The sequence below is a fragment of the Barbatula barbatula genome (genome assembly GCF_947034865.1).
Source record: "Barbatula barbatula genome assembly, chromosome: 11".
Lineage (NCBI taxonomy): Eukaryota > Metazoa > Chordata > Actinopteri > Cypriniformes > Nemacheilidae > Barbatula > Barbatula barbatula.
Window position 1 is genome coordinate 16,741,800 of NC_136774.1, and position 19,917 is coordinate 16,761,716.

At 36.1% G+C, this 19,917-nt stretch overlaps 2 protein-coding genes across 7 annotated transcripts; both read right to left on the bottom strand.

Annotated features, from left to right (window-relative positions):
* Positions 1-3,423: 3,423 nt before the first annotated feature.
* LOC306900547 (tumor necrosis factor receptor superfamily member 14-like) lies at positions 3,424-9,232 on the bottom strand. Of its 4 annotated transcripts, XM_079467639.1 has the most exons (10): positions 8,888-9,133; positions 8,611-8,684; positions 7,998-8,297; positions 7,504-7,629; positions 7,146-7,301; positions 6,864-6,951; positions 6,615-6,793; positions 4,680-4,696; positions 4,516-4,555; positions 3,598-4,381 (listed from the first exon to the last, which is right to left on the bottom strand). In XM_079467639.1, the coding sequence occupies exons 3-10, from the start codon at positions 8,122-8,124 to the stop codon at positions 4,281-4,283; spliced, it is 834 nt and encodes a 277-aa protein (XP_079323765.1). In that variant the 5' UTR covers positions 8,125-8,297; positions 8,611-8,684; positions 8,888-9,133; the 3' UTR covers positions 3,598-4,280. The 4 variants fall into 4 exon arrangements, with proteins under 4 accessions (XP_079323763.1, XP_079323765.1, XP_079323764.1 ...); XM_079467637.1 differs by having other exon boundaries at positions 3,424-4,381; positions 8,611-9,232; XM_079467638.1 differs by lacking the exon at positions 8,611-8,684 and having other exon boundaries at positions 8,888-9,229.
* Positions 9,233-13,775: 4,543 nt separating this feature from the next.
* On the bottom strand, positions 13,776-18,163 carry mad2l2 (mitotic arrest deficient 2 like 2). 3 transcript variants are annotated; one of them, XR_013787303.1, is made up of 10 exons: positions 17,444-17,785; positions 17,238-17,356; positions 17,084-17,155; positions 16,841-16,941; positions 16,661-16,755; positions 16,418-16,491; positions 15,882-15,974; positions 15,521-15,651; positions 14,783-14,965; positions 13,776-14,442 (listed from the first exon to the last, which is right to left on the bottom strand). XR_013787303.1 is itself a non-coding variant. In XM_079467636.1 (8 exons), the coding sequence occupies exons 1-8, from the start codon at positions 17,481-17,483 to the stop codon at positions 15,607-15,609; spliced, it is 639 nt and encodes a 212-aa protein (XP_079323762.1). In that variant the 5' UTR covers positions 17,484-18,163; the 3' UTR covers positions 15,005-15,606. The 3 variants fall into 3 exon arrangements, 2 of the variants coding, with proteins under 2 accessions (XP_079323762.1, XP_079323761.1); XM_079467636.1 differs by lacking the exons at positions 13,776-14,442; positions 14,783-14,965 and having other exon boundaries at positions 15,005-15,651; positions 17,444-18,163; XM_079467635.1 differs by lacking the exons at positions 13,776-14,442; positions 14,783-14,965 and having other exon boundaries at positions 15,005-15,651; positions 17,238-17,615.
* Positions 18,164-19,917: the final 1,754 nt, after the last annotated feature.

The following is a 19,917-nucleotide window of genomic DNA, read 5'->3' on the forward strand; positions in this document are numbered from 1 at the left end:
GTGAAAAGATACAAAAAGAGGGATGGCACTCCAAAACACATAAATTATTTAATATGTATTAAAATATTATTTTAATTTGTTTTGTGTGTATGCATAAATAATTTCACACAATAGAGCACAGATGTGTGGTACTTTTTGTCACATCCAGAAAAAGGAACATATCTCTAGGGCCCTTTGCTGGTCAAATCATCACGAATCATTTTGGTGAACGAACTGAGAAAGAACGAATCACTCAAATGAATCATAATTTCCATCCTCCCAATAAAAGTGCCGCCCTTACCTTGGCTAAAGATTCGACTCTTGTTCGCTACAAAGTGTTTAATGGCTGAATGTGTCGGGAATATCGAAAACAAAACCAACTTTACTCCGCTCCAGGTTCACATAGCGACAGAGAAATGCGGGGGAGCCGGATTTAAGTGTCAGCGTGTTTGAAAACGAAAAAGAAGCAGCACCTGGCTGCATTGCAATAACATTGAAGATTGCAAAGCCCAGTCCATTATTAGTAAAATGAAAACATCCGTCATAGCAGGGTCAACAACAAATCTGGACAGACATCTAAGAACCTCCCACCCATCCGTGCAGCTGGAGAAATCGCATCAGCCCATTCAGGCTGAGCCGTCTAATATTTCTAAATGCCAACCTGCACTAAAGAAGTGTCTTAAAGGGACAGTTCACCGAAAAATGAAAATTCTGTTCTCATTTACTCACCCTCAGGTTTCGAACCTATATAAATGTTCCGTTGAACACAAAGAAAGATGGAAGAATTTTCAGTTCTGTGACATCACTTTGGGTGCTTCTCAATATCCCTCCTCGTCTCCTCGCTCCTCTATCCTCCATCCTGACCCAGAAACCGATCGAGCTCAGCCATATTGAAGGACATCTCAATTCTCTAATTGCACCAGGAGGAGTCGAGGATCGAGGAGGGAGGAGGCTTCCCGAGGAGTCATGAGCGAGGATACACAGGTGTATCCTATGCGGAAGTTTTTTATTCCCTAAACATGACGGACGTATAAATTTCTCCTCCCACTTCACATCTGCTCCAAGTGCTAACCATGGCAGAACATTCAAACACACATAAATGTGAGTATTAAGCATAAAGTTATTGTAAATGTGTGTTCTTGCCACCGTTTATTAATTATTATTATTATAATCATTATCATTATTGTTTACATGCAAGACACAATGTATGTGAAATCACAACAACAAAATTTCATTAATGATAACTACTAAAAAATAAGAAAAAATGCGGTATTTTGTGGAGGTTGAAACGGTTACAATATAAATAATTATATCTTATGTTCAAGAATCCCGATGTGCAAGCTAAATCCAGCGGTGTACAGTCATCATTCGTTGACGACGCTTTGAAGTGACGCTAAAGAGCGAGGATATATCATTTCACTTGCTTCGATTCCACCTTGCGTCTTTTCCTTGCTTCCTTCTCTCGCATCCTGAAGAGGTGAGGCTAAGACACAAGGAAAGGAAGCGAGGATGCACAAATAAGAAATGAGAAGCACCCTGTGTCTTACCGAAACCTGGCCTGAAGCAAATGATTATTTCGGTCTAAACGAGTGTACCCCACCAAGCTACTGTTATCTGCATAAGTCACGTCCGGTTGGTCGAGGTGGTGGTGTCGCAACAATCTTAAGAGACTTTCTTACTACTCAGAGAACAGAGCATAAATTTAAATCATTTGACCTGCTTGCGTTTAACATAATTCTTCCAAGCAAAAGTAAAAAACGATTACTTTATTTTACATTGGCTACTGTATAGGCTATAGACCCCCTGGTCCCTACACTGATTTTCTGAAAGAGTTTGTGGACTTCTTATCGGAACTTGGTTAACGTAGATAAAGTATTAATTGTTTTAATATCCATGTAGATAGCGCTAACGATGCATTAGCAGTGGCGTTTACAGAACTACTACACTCTTTTGGAGTAATAGGCTACAACATATCAAAGGACTCACTCATCGTCTAAGTCATAGGCCTACACTAGACTTGATTATATCTCACAGAGCTGATTTAACCAATATAGATATTATACCTCAAAGCGACGATGTCAACGATCACTATGTTATAACGTACACTGCGCACTGCAGGAATCAGCAGGACAGAACAATTACCTTGACTACTAAAGATAGTTTCGCAAAGAGCTTGCCAGATCTGACTCCTTTAATAACCATACCAATAAATACAGAATCGCTCGATGACATGGCCAGCAAATTGGGCACTATTTCCTCTAATAGGCCTACATTAGAAGCTGTCGCACCGATGAAGTCAAAAAAGATGAATGAGTAAAACAAAGCACCATGGTAGTCTACAATAGCACCACTCGCGGCCTTAAAAGAGAAACACGTAAACTGGAGCGCAAATGGAAACATAGCCCATAGAGGTCTTTAAAATTGCGTGGAAAGAGCAGCAAAGGCTGAGCACCTCCGTTACCTCATAGAAACTAACAAAAACAATCCAAGGATTTTATATAGTACAGTTGCTAAATTAACAAATAAACAGACATCATCTGACCTGGATACTCCGACGCACCTTGGTAGCAATGAATTCATTAATTTATTTACAGAGAAGATCGAAAACATACAAGACAAAATGGTTAAAACTCAACCTCCCCAAAAGAAAGGCTACAGTGTTTTTCACCTATAAAACAGGAAGATTTAATTAAACGTATTGCAACATCTAATCCTACAACTTGCTTGTTAGACCCCATACCAACTAAATTATTATAAAAGTTACTACCCGTTGCAATTTGAGCCCATTTATAACATTATCAACTCGTCAATTAATCTAGGCCATGTTCCAGGACACTAAGATGGCCGTCATTAAGCCTTTTATCAAGAAACCAAACTTAGACCCCAATGAACTAGGAAACTATAGACCGATTTCAAATCTCCCTTACCTGTAAAAAATACTAGAAAAAGTAGGGTCCACTCAGTTATGCTCTTTCTTACTAAATAATTGCCCAATATGACATTTCCCACGCTTTATGCACGGGAGCAGTCAAGAATATGAAGGAAATATAGAGGAAAGGAGGTCTGAGAAGTTTAGGCATCCTCTGGGTTTGGGGATATATGATTATAGAAACACAAAGCATATTTGTACTTATACCTTTCCTTGCTATTATCAGAGAGACATCTCACGAGTTGTGTGTCTGATTCCATTTTCATCACATCCATTATCTTGAGTAAAATATTATTTTTGGCGAGGTGACCGGAATCTGGGGATAAGGCTTGGCCTGCGTTTTCTGCCCCTCCCGAATGTGGAGTTTCCTTTTTAGCGAGTTAGCCTGATCGTTTTGGGGGAAGGCATTTGCTTTCACTCTCTTGGTCTCTGCTGCAGCTAGGTACTTGATTCTAGCGCCATGTGTATCTTCTCCCCCATGTCAAGCTCTTCTTACAACCCACAAAAATATGTTTCAGATGCTTATGATTTATTAAAAAACAATTCAATAGATACCGCAGTAAACTTAAATTATTTTGGTCACAATAATAGTGTAATGAAAATCTATCATGCCCTAATTGAAAATTAAAGAATCAAAGTCTTGTGACTGTCAGGGATGTGGTGGGGAAGAACCCAGATGCAGGTCAATTAAGGGGTTAAAAAGTTATTTAATCAAACACAAAAACAAAGACCCACGATGGGGATAATAATAAAACACGAACTAGAACAAACACTTCCCACAAGGGGGGCAAAAATATACTAACTTCAAGGCAAGGCAAGGCAAGGCATAACAACAAGGTAGTTTGCATAACGAACGAGCACAGGACAAAATACACAAGGGCATTATACGGGGAGACTAACAAGGGAAGGTAACAATGGGTGGGTGTGGGTAATGAGACACAGATGGAAAGCTAGACTAGGAACAAGAGGGTGTGGGGCCAAAGACGAGACCGGAGAGAACACATATTATGTCCTGACTGACAATATGTTTCTCTCCACACAAACACGTGGCTCTGTCATGAGTCTGCCACTAGACTAGAAATTCAAGACATGACAAAGTGTTTCAAAAAAGTTTTCATAATTCTAAACAGTCATTGCTTGAACACAACAAAGAAAAAATGCTAATAGAAGTAAAGCTGATCAAACAGATAAAAAACACATACACATAGCCTACAGAAAATATAGCATTAATATACCAGAAATAAGTCTTCATGGTCCCCAAACCATTGAACTTGGTTGAACATTTATATTATTAAATGTAATGCACACATACATGTGTGTGTTCTGTGTGTGTGTGTAGGGCCATACATGACATTCATAAGAAGTTCAGTTTTTAATACTGTTTGCTCCTTTTACCATGTCCTTCAGAATAGTCTGTAACCAATTGAATTTCTTCCAAACTGTTCCGTTTATCATTTTTTCCTTCCCCATGAACTGAAACATGAAGAATGTGCACATTGTTTAATTTTCTCACAGTTTTTCACTTATTTAAAAATATCTTGAGGCATTATTTATACAAAAGCTGATTAATTGAACTGGACTCCAAATTATAATTCCATCACACTTACCTGTTAAACTGGTGTGTTCTGGAAAACTCCTTGCTGTTTCCTTTACACAAAGACATAATAAAGCCACACTGTTTTATGCATAACATATGTTAACATTTATTTCGGTTATGTTTTTTATTAATTTTAAAAAATTTTATTCTTATAGATAAGAATTATAAATATACCTGAATCCCTGTGTGATCTGAGAAGATAAAAATACAGTAATTAACAATGTAATCAAATGTTATTTTACATTATAATATGCTATAGTCTGGTAATTTGCTCATACTGTCACGAAATGGCTTTGGACAGAACCCAGATGCAGGCAGACGAAGGGTAAATGTAAAACTTTTATTAAATAAAAGACCCACAATGGGGAAACACAAGCACAAAGAAAACACTAGAAAAACAACCACTATAAAAGTGAAAATAAGTTCACAAACTGTAAACAGGAACAACATGTAATCAAATGCTGTGATCACAAACACTGACATTAGACAAAAGATATAAGACAATGCACCAACACTGAACAGCGTGAAACTGAGACTATATAAAGGGAGACACTAACGAGGAGTGATTACATGGGGAGAGTGGTGACAGGTGATTGGAATGAAACCATAACGAGTGAAACAACCACCAGGTGACGGGAATAAAATCCTAACGAAGATGAAACACAAAACAGACGATGGGAATGAAACCCTAATGAAATTACAGGAGATACGAGGTTGGGGCTGAGAGACATAACAGGAAGACACGTGGCATCAAGTAACAACATAAAGCCACATGTCTCCACACATAACACAACAGAAACCCGAAAAACATGGCAATGTCATGACTCTGCCCAGGGAGCTAGAAAGCTCGAGACAGGAAGGACAGAGTCCTAACACATACTTGATAGATTTAAGTAGGAACATACATTTGTTTATTTTTACACATGTTTTATTTCTTTTATTACATTTCATTTATCATATATTCAGTTTAATCATAATTAATGTATCATATTAACTCATTAATTCATTTATATTATTATTTAGTTCTTATTTTAATATTGTTTGATCTTATTTTGGATGATGTAATGTATTTATATATGTCTTTAATGGTCTTCATCTCAAGGTTCAAACTAATGTCACGGGACATTGAGATCTAGTGAAACTGGGCTCTATGTCATGATTCTGCCTACTCTTGTCTTGATTTTCTGGTCTAGGGGCAGAATCATGACAGACCCATGTGTTTTATGTGGAGAGAAACATATTGTCAATCAGGACATAATATGCGTTCTCTCCAGTCTCGTCATTTGGCCCCGCCCCTCTCGTTCTGAGTATAGCTTTCCTCCTGTGTCTCATTACCCACACCTGCCCATCGTTATCTCCTTTGTTAGTCTCCCTATTTAATGCTGTCTTGTCTATTGTCTTGTGCTGGTTTGTTGTTCATGTATCCTGCCCTGTTTGGAGTGTTCATGGTTCCTGACGATCCTATTGAGTATTTGCTAGTCTTGTTGAGTGTTTAGTTTTCAGTTGTGGTATCTTGTTTAGTAGTGTTTTCCCCATCGAGGGTGTTTGTTTTATTCCAGTGTTATTATTTATTAAAGTCTATTCGTTAACCCCTTCATCCCCGTTTTGCTGCCTGCACTTGGGTTCTCCTACACAAACCGTGACACTCTAATCCTTGGATCTATAAGGTCTGAAAACCATATCCATAGTTAGATCTATCATTTCAGTTGGTGTTAATCACTGTAAACTATTTTCTACATTTAATGTTAAACCGATTTGAAGTCACAAAAAATATATATATTTTCAAAACTGGCCTTTTGGCCTCAATGTCTTAAATCAATCTGAATATGGAATATTATGTCACCTTAACCTTACTAACTATCAACAGTAAATGTTTCATATTTTTTGGCTGATGAATTTTTATAGATTGCCCATTATAAAAACTAAATCACATACACTGTAAAAAATGATTAGTTGTTTTTTGAGTTTAATTAACTCAATTTTAAAGCAACCAGGTAACTTATTTTTTTAATTTGAACCACATATTTTTTATGCCACTACACTATGGCAATTTTAGAGAATTTATTATATTTGAATGAATGACAAAATGAATAAGTGAATGATGCTTACCTGATCTAGGCCTTTTCTTTTTCCAAACATATGCAAAAACACTTATAATTACACTTATAACTAATATAGATGCTATTATGCTACTAGTGATGATTGCTGACTCAGCAGATGAGTTTCCACATTCAGCATCAGATGAATTTTTTCCTGGATGTATTTCAGTGAGCCCCAGGTCCTCACATCTGTGAATGTTATCATCTTGTTGATAAATTTCACACACAGCACTCACAATCAGTTTAGGTCAGCACTCACTTTGTGTGTGGCAAACAGGATGAGAAAGATCCATTTGAATATGTTTCACCTATACAGTCCCCACACACAGTATCTGTGGAGGCCGTACCTGCAGAGACAATAAACGTATAATCACTGTAAATATTCTCCCTTGTTTGTCTATCAAGAGAAACAATTAAAGGAAAGTAAAAATTCTAATATAACAGATGCACAGAAAAAAATTGCTTATTTTTTCTTATCTTAACACTAAAACAATAAACAAAGTTTTATCTCACCTTCATTGTATAGGTTTTTATCACATACCTGCTTGTTTGATATATTTTCCAGGGCTACATTTAGAGTGTTCCACAGCTAAAGTGCAGCTGCCCTTATTTTTGTCAATGCAGTAAAATCCTTCTAGTGGACCACAAACGGTATTTGAAGATCTAGTGCAGACTTTTTTTACCATTACACCTTGCCCTACGATAGACATGAGCCGTTCCGGGTAAGTAAAACATGCATCTGAAGCAAATCAGTTTCCATGAAGCAACTCTGTAATTTATCTTCAATCAATTAATAATTTTCATTAATGGACAAGGATCTCCACTATCAATCTATAGGCTCCATTGAATGTGTTGTTAAACGAAATGTAACATTTTAAAATATTCAGGGAAACAGTCACCTGTATCACACACAGCACAAGGGAAGCAGTTTGTAAAACCGTTTGATGCATCAATGAAGGTGAATTCAGGGCAGGGAACACATGTTGTACTGGATTCTTCTGTGCAGTGCCAAAAAACACGATTCCCTGCAGAGGTAAGACATATCATTTATCTTAACTTCATTTCCAAAATGTTATTTTAACATTTTCTAAGTATTTTTACAAAAATACAGATTTTACATTCAGGCTACTATTCAAAATATTTTTTCAGAGGTCACTTTGGCTTTTTTCTCATTACGTTCTTGATAACTTTCTCCATATTTTTAAACTAAGCAGGGTTACCCAAGCTTTCCCCCCAAATTAATACAGAATAAACATGTCTCTTGTTCAGGTTACTTTAGTGAACTGGCTATATGAATTCAGAAATAAAATACTGGAAGTCTGAAGAACATTGGGCTGCACACGATTCAGATGTTTTTTGTGTAAATGAAACATTCAATATTTTATATTCTTACCAGGTTCACACATGGGGCAGCACTGATTTAATATCTTGTATTCCGCTCGGGAACATCCACAAATACAAAATCGATAATTTAGAGGGACAATAACAGTAGTAATGATGATAATATTCAAAGGGAACATGGTGAAAATTCATTTTATTCGATTACGTGATGACTTTAACACGATCATCATTTCTATAGGATCCTGTACAGACAACTGAGATTGAAGGTGTAGTTCGTGACTTCCGAAGTTGTGATCTTCTGTGACAAGTTCACGTTGCAGGTTTTTAAAGCAAATCCATGTATATGAAAAAACTGAAACAAAACAATGTGGTTTAAATCAAAAGCTGAATGAAAGTTAAAAAACACAAAAATCGCTTTCACTTTCTTTTCACTTCACATTTTTACGTCTTTAACTGACTTAAAAACACTACCCATTGCAAGTTTAATAAATGCAGCAATATTATGTTTTTTTTGTTTAATATCATTATTACATGCTTATATACGGAAAATAAGCATTTGCTGTGTTTACCAGGATATGTTGGCCAACGTTCATATGCATTTTTAACGACATTAAACTCCAGAATCGGCTGATAAAAATACAATAAGCAATACACTTCTTACTCACATTTTACTTAATTGCATTACTGCTACAATTCTTTAAGCGGCGAGAGTCGTGGTTTCCGTGTTGTGAGCCTCGAACTTTAGCATTTAATTCGGTTTTACTTTCGATTTATAGACAGATAAAGACAGCTCGTGATTCAATCGTGATAATGGAACACTCGGCTATATAAACAATATCTAAAAATCCTTTCAGTATATGAAAGACTTGCATTTACTGTTGTTTTATGTGTTTTTCAGTAAAGAGAAAGATTTATTAGTGATCATTAATATTTTTGACTTACCATAAGCATTAACAGGTCAGTCTTGTTCATTCTAAGTCAAAGTGATTTAGGTATAATTATAAGAACAATATTGTGAAAAAGTAAAAGACGTATTGAGTAAAATTAGCATTAAATTGCATCTTAGTATACTTATTTTTTATCTGCAATGTTAAAACTCATCTATCACTAAATATTTAACAGATCCTTGAAAAATCTTGTTGTTCATTCTTTTAATCCTCCTAGTGGCTACGGTAGCGTATTGAAAGAAACGGACTTTTAAAAGTCTGTCAAAGCTGTCGTTGTTTGTCAAGTGGCGATGTTTTTAACAGCACAGTATGAACAAATCTAGCCACATTCAGACTGATCGAAGATTCTCAAACCTGGAACTGTATAAAAGCAAAAATAGAGAGAGGCAGATCAAATGACAGTCATGTGCCTGTCTGCTGACCTAACATTACATTTTCTGTTTCATGGTGTTTTTTACAAAATGTCACAAGCTAGTTTACAGGCTGACAAAAAATAAAGGAAATTTCAGAAGCCCAATGAGGCAATGTACCCCCCCCCTATGATCAAATAAAAAATTTGATCTCAACAAAACTTGTGATGTTTCTGTTCTCATCTAACCCAGAAATTTCCCATGAGTTTTAGGGAGGACATCAGAGAGAGGACCAGGTTGACTGCATGCATCCTTACTAGATCATATTTGGTATATGTACATAATAATATTCTTCCCCAAACTGAGGTCGGCTGTTTTTAAAGCTCTTCCCACTATTCACCTTTACCAACACCTTAAATAGTTTTAGCTTTTTGTTAGTTTTGTCACAAAATTCCAATGTACACTTCAGAATATCAAGTTATATCACTACAGAGAGTATATATTTATACATTTATCAAAAAGAAAAATAACATTTAAAATAATAAATTATAAAATAAAGTGATATACAAAAACAAAACAGAGCTGCATTTAAAGCCCTCCCTTATAGTATGGTAGGTGGAGGATGGATAGACGTAGTCGAGGTTGTTTAGCATTTCATATGAACCTGTATAGCTTGAAACGGGTATAGAAAGTTGGGTAAGATCAATATTTTAATTGTGTTTATACATCCCACTAATGGGCATTGTGCTTCATTTGTCCTAATGAGTTTAGGTTTTACAAAAAAATATAAAAATAATTCTAGCCTTGGAAATTAACATTTTGAGCTGTTAGAATATATCGCTGTTTTTTCTTCCTAATAATGACTATTGTAACAATAATCCCAGCAATCACACACGCTCCACACAAAGCAGCTATCAGAGGCCATACATAAGATTGTTCATCATTGCTGCATTCAGCATCATCTGTTTCTGTTCCTGGCTTGACTGTTATTTTCCCACGAGCTTCACAGCTGTTAACAGAGTTTAGATATACAGTTAACTTTGTGTGAACTAATACAACAAATAGGCTTACATACAGTATCTCACAGAAGTGAGTACACCCCTCACATTTTATTATATCTTTTCATGTGAAAACACTGAAGAAATGACTCTGCTACAATGTTGAGTAGTGAGTGTACAGTTTATATAACAGTGTAAATTTGCTGTGCCCTCAAAATACAACACACTGCCATTAAAGGGGATCTCCGGCAAAAAATGAAAATTCTGCCATTAATTGCTCACCCTCAAGTAGTTTAACATCTTTATGATGTTTTTCCCCAAAACGCAAATTAAGGTATTTTAGATTGCCGGGGCCGGAGTTCCCCTTTAATGTCTTAACTGCTGGCAACAAAAGTGAGAACACCCCTAAGTAAAAATTGTGTCAATATTTTGTGTGGCCACCATTATTTTCCAGCACTGCCTTAACCCTCCTGGGCATAGAGTTCACCAGAGCTTCACAGGTTTCCACTCCTACATGACGACATTACAGAACTGATGGATGTTGGAGACCTTGAGCTCCTCCACCTTCCATTTGAGGATGCCCCTCAGATGCTCACAGATGCTTGGGGGAGTTGTGGCCTAACTGGTGGGTTAACGAGTCGGATTTGTGACCAGAAGGTTGCCGCTACGAACTGTAGCTCCCCAGCGCCCAGACCATGACACTCCCACCACCATGCTTGACTGTAGGCAAGACACACTTGTCTTTGTACTCCTTACCTGGTTGCCGCCACACACGCTTTACAGCATCTGAGCCAAATAAGTTTATCTTGGTCTCATCAGAGCACAGGACATGGTTCTAGTAATCCATGTCCTTAGTCTGCTTGTCTTCAGCAACCTGTTTGCGGGCTTTCTTATGCATCACCTTTAGAAGAGGCTTCCTTCTGGGACGACAGCCATGCAGACCAATTTGATGCAGTGAGCAGCGTATGGTCTGAGTGCTGATAGGCTGACCCCCTACCCCTTCCACCTCTGCAGCAATGCTGACAGAATACGTCTATTTCCCAAAGACAACCAGGATATGAAGCTGAGCATGTGCACTTAACTTCTTTTGTCGACCAATGGCGAGGCCTGTTCTGAGGGGAACCTGTCCCGTTGAACCACTGTGTGGTGCTGCAGCTCAGTTTCAGTGTCCTGGCAATCTTTTCCTTAGGGGTGTACTCACTTTTATTGCCAGCGTGTCGAGTTATTTTGAGGGGACAGCAAATTTACACTGTTAGACAAGCGGTACACTCACTACTTTAAATTGAAGCAAAGTGTAATCTCTTTAATGTTGTCACATGAAAATATATTATAAAATATTTACTAAAATGTGAGGGGTGTTCTCACTTCAGTGATACACTGTATAACCACATAAACATTAATCTCTTAAACCGTAGAACAACAAATGAACACATTTTATTTAAAAACCTCTGGAAACGGTGTAAATTGATGATAATTACTTTGTATGTAATTTGCAGAGTGTACCATCTGAATATGAATCAGCAGGGCAGTCTGTACACACAGTATCTTGACATTCTGTTCCTAAAAAACATTTTACATAACATTAATATAAAATTAAAAACATTTGTTGTGACACTTTACAATAGGGTACTTTTAGTTAACATCAGTAAATGCATTGGCAAACATTAGCTAACAATGAACAATTTAATTTTTCAGCCTTTATTAATCATTGTCAATGTTAGATCATATCAATACAGTCGTTCATGTTAGTTCATGGTGCATTAACTAATGTTAACAGTGACAACATTTGATTTGAATAATGTATTAGTAAATGATGAAATTAACATGAATTAATATTAATAAATGCTGTAGGAGTATTGTTCATTGTTTGTTCATGTTAGCTATAATGAATTAACTAACTCTTAACAAATAGCACCTTATTGTAAAGTGTTACCATATCTGCTTTCATGTAACAAAAAGTAACACTCCATATGATATGTGAAATGTTAAGGTGTGAATTTATTTGCAGGAAACTATGACTAAAACTAAGTATGACTAAATCTTCCCTCATCGGCTATTCATAATACACTTATACTTCTCCTGAAACCTGTTTCAGTACAATTTGTCAGATGGTTGTTTTGCTGTCACAAGTTAACAAGTGTCACAAGTGTCACAAGTGTCACAAGTGTCACAAGTGTCACAAGTTCAGAATAAGTCATATCTGGATATGTAAAAAAAACTTTGAGTGATGTCTTACTTTTCTATGTGCTCTCAAAATCCCTTTTCTGGGTGCTCTAAAAATCCCAAAGGCTGTTATATGTGTCAGCAAGCACTTGTTACGGTCACAGTCATTGCCCTCTTGTTACGTTTCACAAATCAGGCACACATGATAACTTACTAACCTGTCTGGTTGATGTACTGTCCAGGTGAGCAGACTGAATGTTTTCTGGCCTTTGAACAGTGTTTCTCCTGATTGTCTAAACAGTAATGACCTGGCAGAGGCTCACACAGTGTATCTGATGTCACAGTACATGCTCGCATTACACTCAAACCATTACCTGTGAAAAGAAAGGGATGAAACTGAAAAGCAAGGAAACATCTCGATGACAAGAAATCTGAACATAGTTATGGTATATGACTTAAAACCAAACTACCATGAGTAAGTAGATGAAACCCATTCTTACTCACTTGAATCACAGACAGTGCATGGCAAACACTCTGTTAATCCGTTAGATGAGTCAGTGTAGGTAAATTCAGTACATGATACACATGTTATGCTTGTGGTCTTATTACAATGCTTTAAAACTCGCTTTCCTGAAAATAGAAAACAGTCTCAGATAAGAGTCATGCTTTGTATATACAGTACATATGATAACACACATTTTCAAGCTTATTTCAAACTAAAATGATATGTATTATTTTGTATCTTTTAACATTAGAATATGATTGACGTTACTTAATGACACACATAGATAGCGGGGAAAACACTGTTCACATGCAGTTTCCACCTGTGGGATATCCCCTTCTAATCTGCATAACCTTGGGGGAAAAACAGCTGATGTTTATTCTCATGTCAGTTTTAATGTAGTAGTGAAAATTCTTTAATCATTTACCCACTCTCATATCTTTCCATACCTGTATTACTTTCTTGACATGAATAAATTATATTTATAAATTAAGATTAGTCTAAGATTTATAGATCAATTTAACAGTTTGTGCAGCACATTTAGTCATTTAGCAGACGCTTTTATCCAAAACAATTTACAAATGAGGTGAACAATAGAAGCAAATGGAACAACCAAAAGCATAAGAGGAGTAAAAACTGCGGGTGTACATGTCTAAAATAGCCTCTTGTATTCATCAAACATATCATCAATGCACAAAAGCACTTTTAATTCCTATAAAAGTGCAAGAATACTATAGTCCCTGTTCCTATCCCTAGCTTTTACAGTCAGTGATAGACTAAAAATCCTGGGACCCACCGTCCTGCCATCAAACACTTGGTTTGTAGAATATTGTAGAGGCAACAACTATTATTTTGGTTTCATTCTTGTTTGCCTGAAGCAATGAAAATAAAAAAGGCATAATGAGAATCAACATCAGGTTTTGACATATCTCTCAAGTTTCATAGCTTAAAATGTCCTTCTTATTTTTAAATACATTTATGTTATTACATTTCCAAAACAGTTGAGTTTGATATTGCTGGATTTTATGTTTTACGTAAATACATTTTTATGGGACAATTTATAGAGCTGGGCAGTCACATTGAAGTCTTAAATGGGAAACACCATTTCAGTCCGAGGATGAGAATGATATTCAAAAGTATTCAAATATTATTTTGGACCTCAAGGAACATAATAAAATAAAATGTCCATTTAGGTGTTAGAGTGGAAAATACTAAACTGAATTAATAATGTGTCTTGATGTTACAAGATGACGGAAAATAAATGCTGTAAAAATATCATATTATGACACCTTTAAGACACTGAGATGAATGACAGAAAGAGTCTCATTGAACCTGAATTCTCTTGATATTATTTAATGGACTCACCTGGGTCACACATTGGACAGCACTGTTCATTAATCTCATATTCACCATTATAACAAGTTTCCATACAGAGAGCAATATTCATAAGCAGAGGTAGAACTGTTGATGTACGAAGACGGATACAGAATATCAACATATTCTCGGACCACATGAAACATTGCTGCTCCTGGTGGAGCTGATAAAAAACACATCTCAATATCAAATCTCTTTTTTTGACAAAAAGAACACAAAAAGAACACTACTATTAGTGAGCTTCTTTTAAAATCAAAAGCATATTTTCAACTTTTTATGTAACTATCAAATTTCTTTTGATAATTTATCTAAAATAAAAAAATGTGCTACTACATAAGCCAGTGGTCTCCAACATGGTGCTTACAAAAATGTCTGTCATAAACTATAATTTAAAAAACACTTTGATTCTTTTTGTGTAAGGATAACATACATTCAAATACGTCATGTAGTTTTGACATTTTTACAGTCTTACAAAATAAATTAGGAAATACAATGTAGCCTACCTGATAACGTGTCTGAAATTTAAAAAATGCGCGGACAGACAGAGAAACTCCCCTTTCATTCGTTATTCCATGACGTGGCTCTAAGTAGTCGGTGTTGCCAAGTCTTCTGTTTTTCCTTGTGGCTTTTCGTATTTTTGTTTAATGGTCATTGGGCTTGTTTCTATACACAGCTCTTTAGCATATCTGCGGGTATCACAGTTACAAGCAAAAACAAACACAGTTGCTTAACAAAATATTCTTTATTTCTTTCAATAACAACCTTCAGTTAACGGTACTGTTTGCACTTTACATATCTGTGAGTGTGGGTAGATATGTAGGTTGTTTTTTCCTAACACCTCCAAAAACCACAGGTACTGCAACTTGTCTCTTTATGATCTAAATACGTAGCTGTTGTATGCATGTTATATTGTATCATACATTGCATCATTTTCTTGTATACCAGGACAAAATACTTAGACAAAAAAAGTTAGTTAGGCTGAAACCATCTTTAGGTAATCAACTGTGAAAACAATATTTTCGACTCTGTGCCTTCAACCACACATCCTCCTCACTATGTAAACATACATCTGAGATGACAAAAGATGTATAAAGGAGCTGAGAGAGATTAAAAAAAGAATCTTCAAAAGCAGAATAACTCCCACAGGAAAAAGCAGTACAATTCAACAGTCAAAATCAACATCAAAAACTTGCAGAATACACAAGACACAAATCCCACTGGTGAACATTAGTTTTACTTACTTTACTGCAAAAGATGTGCCTGTCTTGCATCACAACCCATTTCAAAATAACATATCACATTACTATCAACAAACGTCTTCCTTTCTCTAACCACAGCTCTTTCTTCCTTTCTCTTCCACATACAACTGCATCTGTTTGAGGGTGGAGCAGAGAACATTATGTTCTGATAATGTTTCAAAGCCGTTTTACGCTTAAACAGGGGGCTATTGTGACAACATTACAAGCACAACATCTGGCCAGTAACTAACCAATTTACATGTTTTTAAAATAAAATTCACAATTTTATAAGATAAATATTCTATGAAATGTAATATTCTATGAAAAATTACTTGTATAATGTATAAATACATGTCTGTCTCACCTTGAGAATATCAGAAGTCATAGTTTTTAGAGGAATGAGTTTTGGCTCTTCCATGTGAACTTCCTGCTCATCTGCTACAATCCATGGAAAATCCTGTATAACATTCACAAAACAGATAAGACAAGAACTGTGCAGAGCTCAGAATTTATATAACAGATAAATTAAAGTAAGTAATGTAAAATGTGTGTACAGTTAATGTATTCGATACAGTGAAATGTACATGTACAGTGAAGTTAAGTGAAAAAAACACCACTCTAGTTTTTTACATCAATTACGTTTTCACAAATGATCTCAAATACTTTTAAATGATTTAAGTTTTGACAAATGGATTGAAACAGGAATATATTACAGCAAAAAAAAAGGGTTCTGGAAGTATCAGTATGCATGTTATGAAACTGTTCTTACAGAACAGTCAAAACTCAAAAACCAAAAACGAAATGAAACTGCAAAACCACCCTTTCAGTTCTTCACAGTTTTGTACTAAACACACCAACATTGATGAAACATTGAATAAATATCTCTTCACCAAGCCTTACCTTGATGACCTGAACCTTCTCCATGTTTCTTGTGGCAGCTTCCCTGGTGTGTACCAGTACTGTGAACGTGCATCCTGCAGCAGAGTGCAAGAAAATTATTTTATAACAATCCATTTATAACACAAATCTGTTAACACCTCTAAACCTTTTATGATCTTTGTGTTATAAATAAATAAATTGTGTGGTGATCTTTTTGTGTAATAAACCAGAGGTCATGTTTTGTGGCAAAAGCTGAGCCTGTACCTGGAGGATTGTTGTCCAGAACAGCATCACATACACTAATCTTCAGTATCACAGCTCTGAGCAGCTGTTCCACATGAGACAGAAGAGTGTCTGAGCTGCCACAGAAAAAAATCAAACATGGGGTCACACGTAACTTATGCTTAGATTCGATTTGCTTTGAACACTGATCATAGTCCTCACCTGATAGATAGCAGTGGAGGCTGTGATATCTCAAACACAAACCTCTCCACTGGGTGGTGCTCTTTATCTATTATAACTACCACCACCTTCTCGGCTTCATTCTGTAGAGACAAGCATCACATATTTTTTTCTCCATTCGTTTTATTTATCAGATTGAAGATGAATCTTAGCATCATAATTATAGACTATTGGTTGCGTTTTAATAAAGATATGTAAATTGATAAAATATTTAAAACACCTTACCTTCTCTATCAGTGGCTTGACACAGTGGAGAGTGTCTTGAATGTACCGGTTCAACTCGGGGTGGCATGACATCTGTGAAATTAAATAGTTATCCACATTAATATTATTAAAGTCACAGCCGTCATCATCTTGTCCGAATACAGTGTCATTTTACCTGAACAGGAACGTTGTACTTCTTTCTCTTCTGAAAGATGCCGGATGGATAAACTTCTCTGACGTAAAGAATCATGTGAATGGCCACTTCCAAAAACTCGCACAGAATATCGGCAACAACTGCAAACGACCAACGTTTTTTGCGTATGGGGTTTTCAACACTGTTCCGTGCAATAGGCAACATTCGCAAAGTGAAACACAACTTACCTTGGCCAAAATTAAGATCCTGTCTTGTCAAAGTGGCCATAGCGATGTAATACAAATACGTCCCTTTAAATATCACTGTTACTGAAAGATGGGCCTCTCATATATGTAGCATTTCATGCATGGCTGCAGATGTTCTGTGATAGACGAGTGCTGTTTTCAGTAATACACGTTAAGACGTCATCAGCGGACAACCTCACTGTTGAACATTTAATGGCATTATTGGGAAAAATGTATGTCATCTATCAAAGAGTTGTAAATAAAGGTGCATTTCGTTCAATGCAGTAGCCAGGAAATAGCACACGATTGTTTACAATGTTCTTCTGTTGTTCGCGGTACTGTGCTGTCAGCATGCTGCCACCTACTGGCGTGGAGAAAAAATGACAACCGTCCATATTTCTCTGAAGTGGTTTTAAAGAGATAGCTTACCCCAAATTACACAAAGGAGAACTTTGGTTAACCAAACAACATTGACCCTCATTGTATAAACACAAAACGACCAAATATAAAGATCAAAATATCTTTTTTTTGTTCCACGTAAAAATAGTCACGCAGGTGTTGAACCACAGCCGGATTTTGAAATGGTGAGAGATTTTTTATTCCTTAAAGTAAGTTGCAGATTTAGTTTCGACTCAATCCGCGACTGAAAAGCCATCAAATACTAAACATTTCATCCTGTTACACCTGGATATAATACTCCATCCACTGAACCTCTAAGACTCTACCAGCACAGCAGGAAGTTATATGGGCCCCATTTGATTTATAATCGGATGTGTGTAAAGGTTTATTATTTGTTATTGACCTCATGGACCCACTGCCCTTCAGAACTGACATCCATATATAAGGCAGTGTCAGACACACTTTTTGACAGACTTTTCAGCTGGTATCCTGAGAACCTGTAAGTATTGAAATTATATTTTACCAACAAAACAATCTGCATAAAAGGCAAGGGGATCTATCATAACGCGTTTGATCTTAAACACTGTATGCCTTATGCATTACACTTAAGAATGGCTATAAATCAATTCTAGTTCACACACACTGAGTTTTCACCACAAGCTGGACTTCAGCCATGGAAGGCTTTGTCTTATTCATTAACCTTTATCTTGGATAACTGTATCTTTAGAGTTTGCTTTCCAAGACAGCTGAGTTCATAACACAAGAACTCCTGCAGAGTATCTTCTCAGAGCACAGTTTCTCAGCTTATGTTGAAATTATTTGTCCTCTTTCCTTTGTTTTCTTTGCAGCTGATTTTAAGACTGATTAAAAGAAATGGAATCGAATGGTGCTAGTGTTGAGTACAACCGCTGGAATGAAGACAACATAAACATGAAAGTGCCAGACTCACAGCCCACACTGATTCGGTGAGATTCTTTTTTTTACTCGATTTTCTTCAGAATCTCAAGATCTTGTGTGAAGACAGTAGATCGTAAAATACTTTTATGACTATCATGTTAAATTAAAGCTAATTTATGTGTGTTTTTATAGACTCTATAACAGACTGAGTACTGGACAGCTGGGGATCGCTGTGAAGGTGGCAGCATTTGTTACTGTGGTAGTAGTGATATTCCTTCTTGGATACGTCACAGGATACTACGTTCACCGATGCTGACAAGAAAACTTTGTTATACACCGAACAGTCGCATAATGATGCTGCTCTTTGAAACATGAATTGTCAAACAGTATCCGTTTATTGTTGTATACTAGCATTAATAAATATTTTAAACTATGAAAATTGCTTTTTCATCAGTACAGAATACATGACATATTAGCTTTTTTGTAACTCATCAACTTTAATATCTCAATGTATTGACTAATGTGAACTTAATCTGAATAAATGAGAGACATATATTTCCATTACTGTCCCATATCCGTAACAATCTATTGTCACTTATATAGTTCACCCAAAAAATTGAATTCTTGAATTGGAATTAATTTTTAAGCTGAATGACGTTCTTTCTTCAGCAGAACACAAAATAATATTTTGAAGAATGTAGGTAGCCGAACCACAGCGGTTCAATGGGTACCAACGTTGTTCAGTTACCAAGATTCTTCAAAATATATTTAGTGTTATGCAGAAAAAATTCGTACAGGTTTGCAATGACAAGAGGGTAGTAAATGATGACCGAATTTTTCATTTTGGGGTCAACTTTCCCTTTAAATAACATTTTGATATTTTTGCTAAATAGTTAAATAAATATTTTTTTGGTGTCAGTCCTGCCCGTAGATGATCTTAATAGTATCCACATCCTGCTCTTCTAGAGTGTGGGCAGTAATATCTTCTCTAGATAAAGAAAACAAACTTGCATTTACTTTAACAATCCAAGCTTTGATCCGTTGGTCAGTATAATACTCTTCCTCAACGTCTGTCCTTCGGGTCTTTTCCTCCTCATTTTCCTTTTTTAGAGAGCTCAGAGAGTCCATCTCAATAGTTGAATCAGAGAGGGTCTGCGAACATCTGCCCTTAGATACATTTA

What these genes read in the sequence shown, in the direction of transcription:
- LOC306900547 (XM_079467637.1), bottom strand. Translation starts at nt 8,124, where the DNA reads ATGTTCCCTTTGAATATTATCATCATTACTACTGTTATTGTCCCTCTA. An exon ending in CTGCCCCATGTGTGAACCTG is followed by an intron (nt 7,630 to 7,997) that starts GTAAGAATATAA and finishes TTACCTCTGCAG; the next exon opens with GGAATCGTGTTTTTTGGCAC. An exon ending in TCCTGTTTGCCACACACAAA is followed by an intron (nt 6,794 to 6,863) that starts GTGAGTGCTGAC and finishes TAACATTCACAG; the next exon opens with ATGTGAGGACCTGGGGCTCA.
- mad2l2 (XM_079467635.1), bottom strand. Translation starts at nt 17,483, where the DNA reads ATGGCCACTTTGACAAGACAGGATCTTAATTTTGGCCAAGGTAAGTTG. An exon ending in TCTGGACAACAATCCTCCAG is followed by an intron (nt 16,492 to 16,660) that starts GTACAGGCTCAG and finishes ACTCTGCTGCAG; the next exon opens with GATGCACGTTCACAGTACTG. An exon ending in TGACTTCTGATATTCTCAAG is followed by an intron (nt 15,652 to 15,881) that starts GTGAGACAGACA and finishes ACCCTCAAACAG; the next exon opens with ATGCAGTTGTATGTGGAAGA.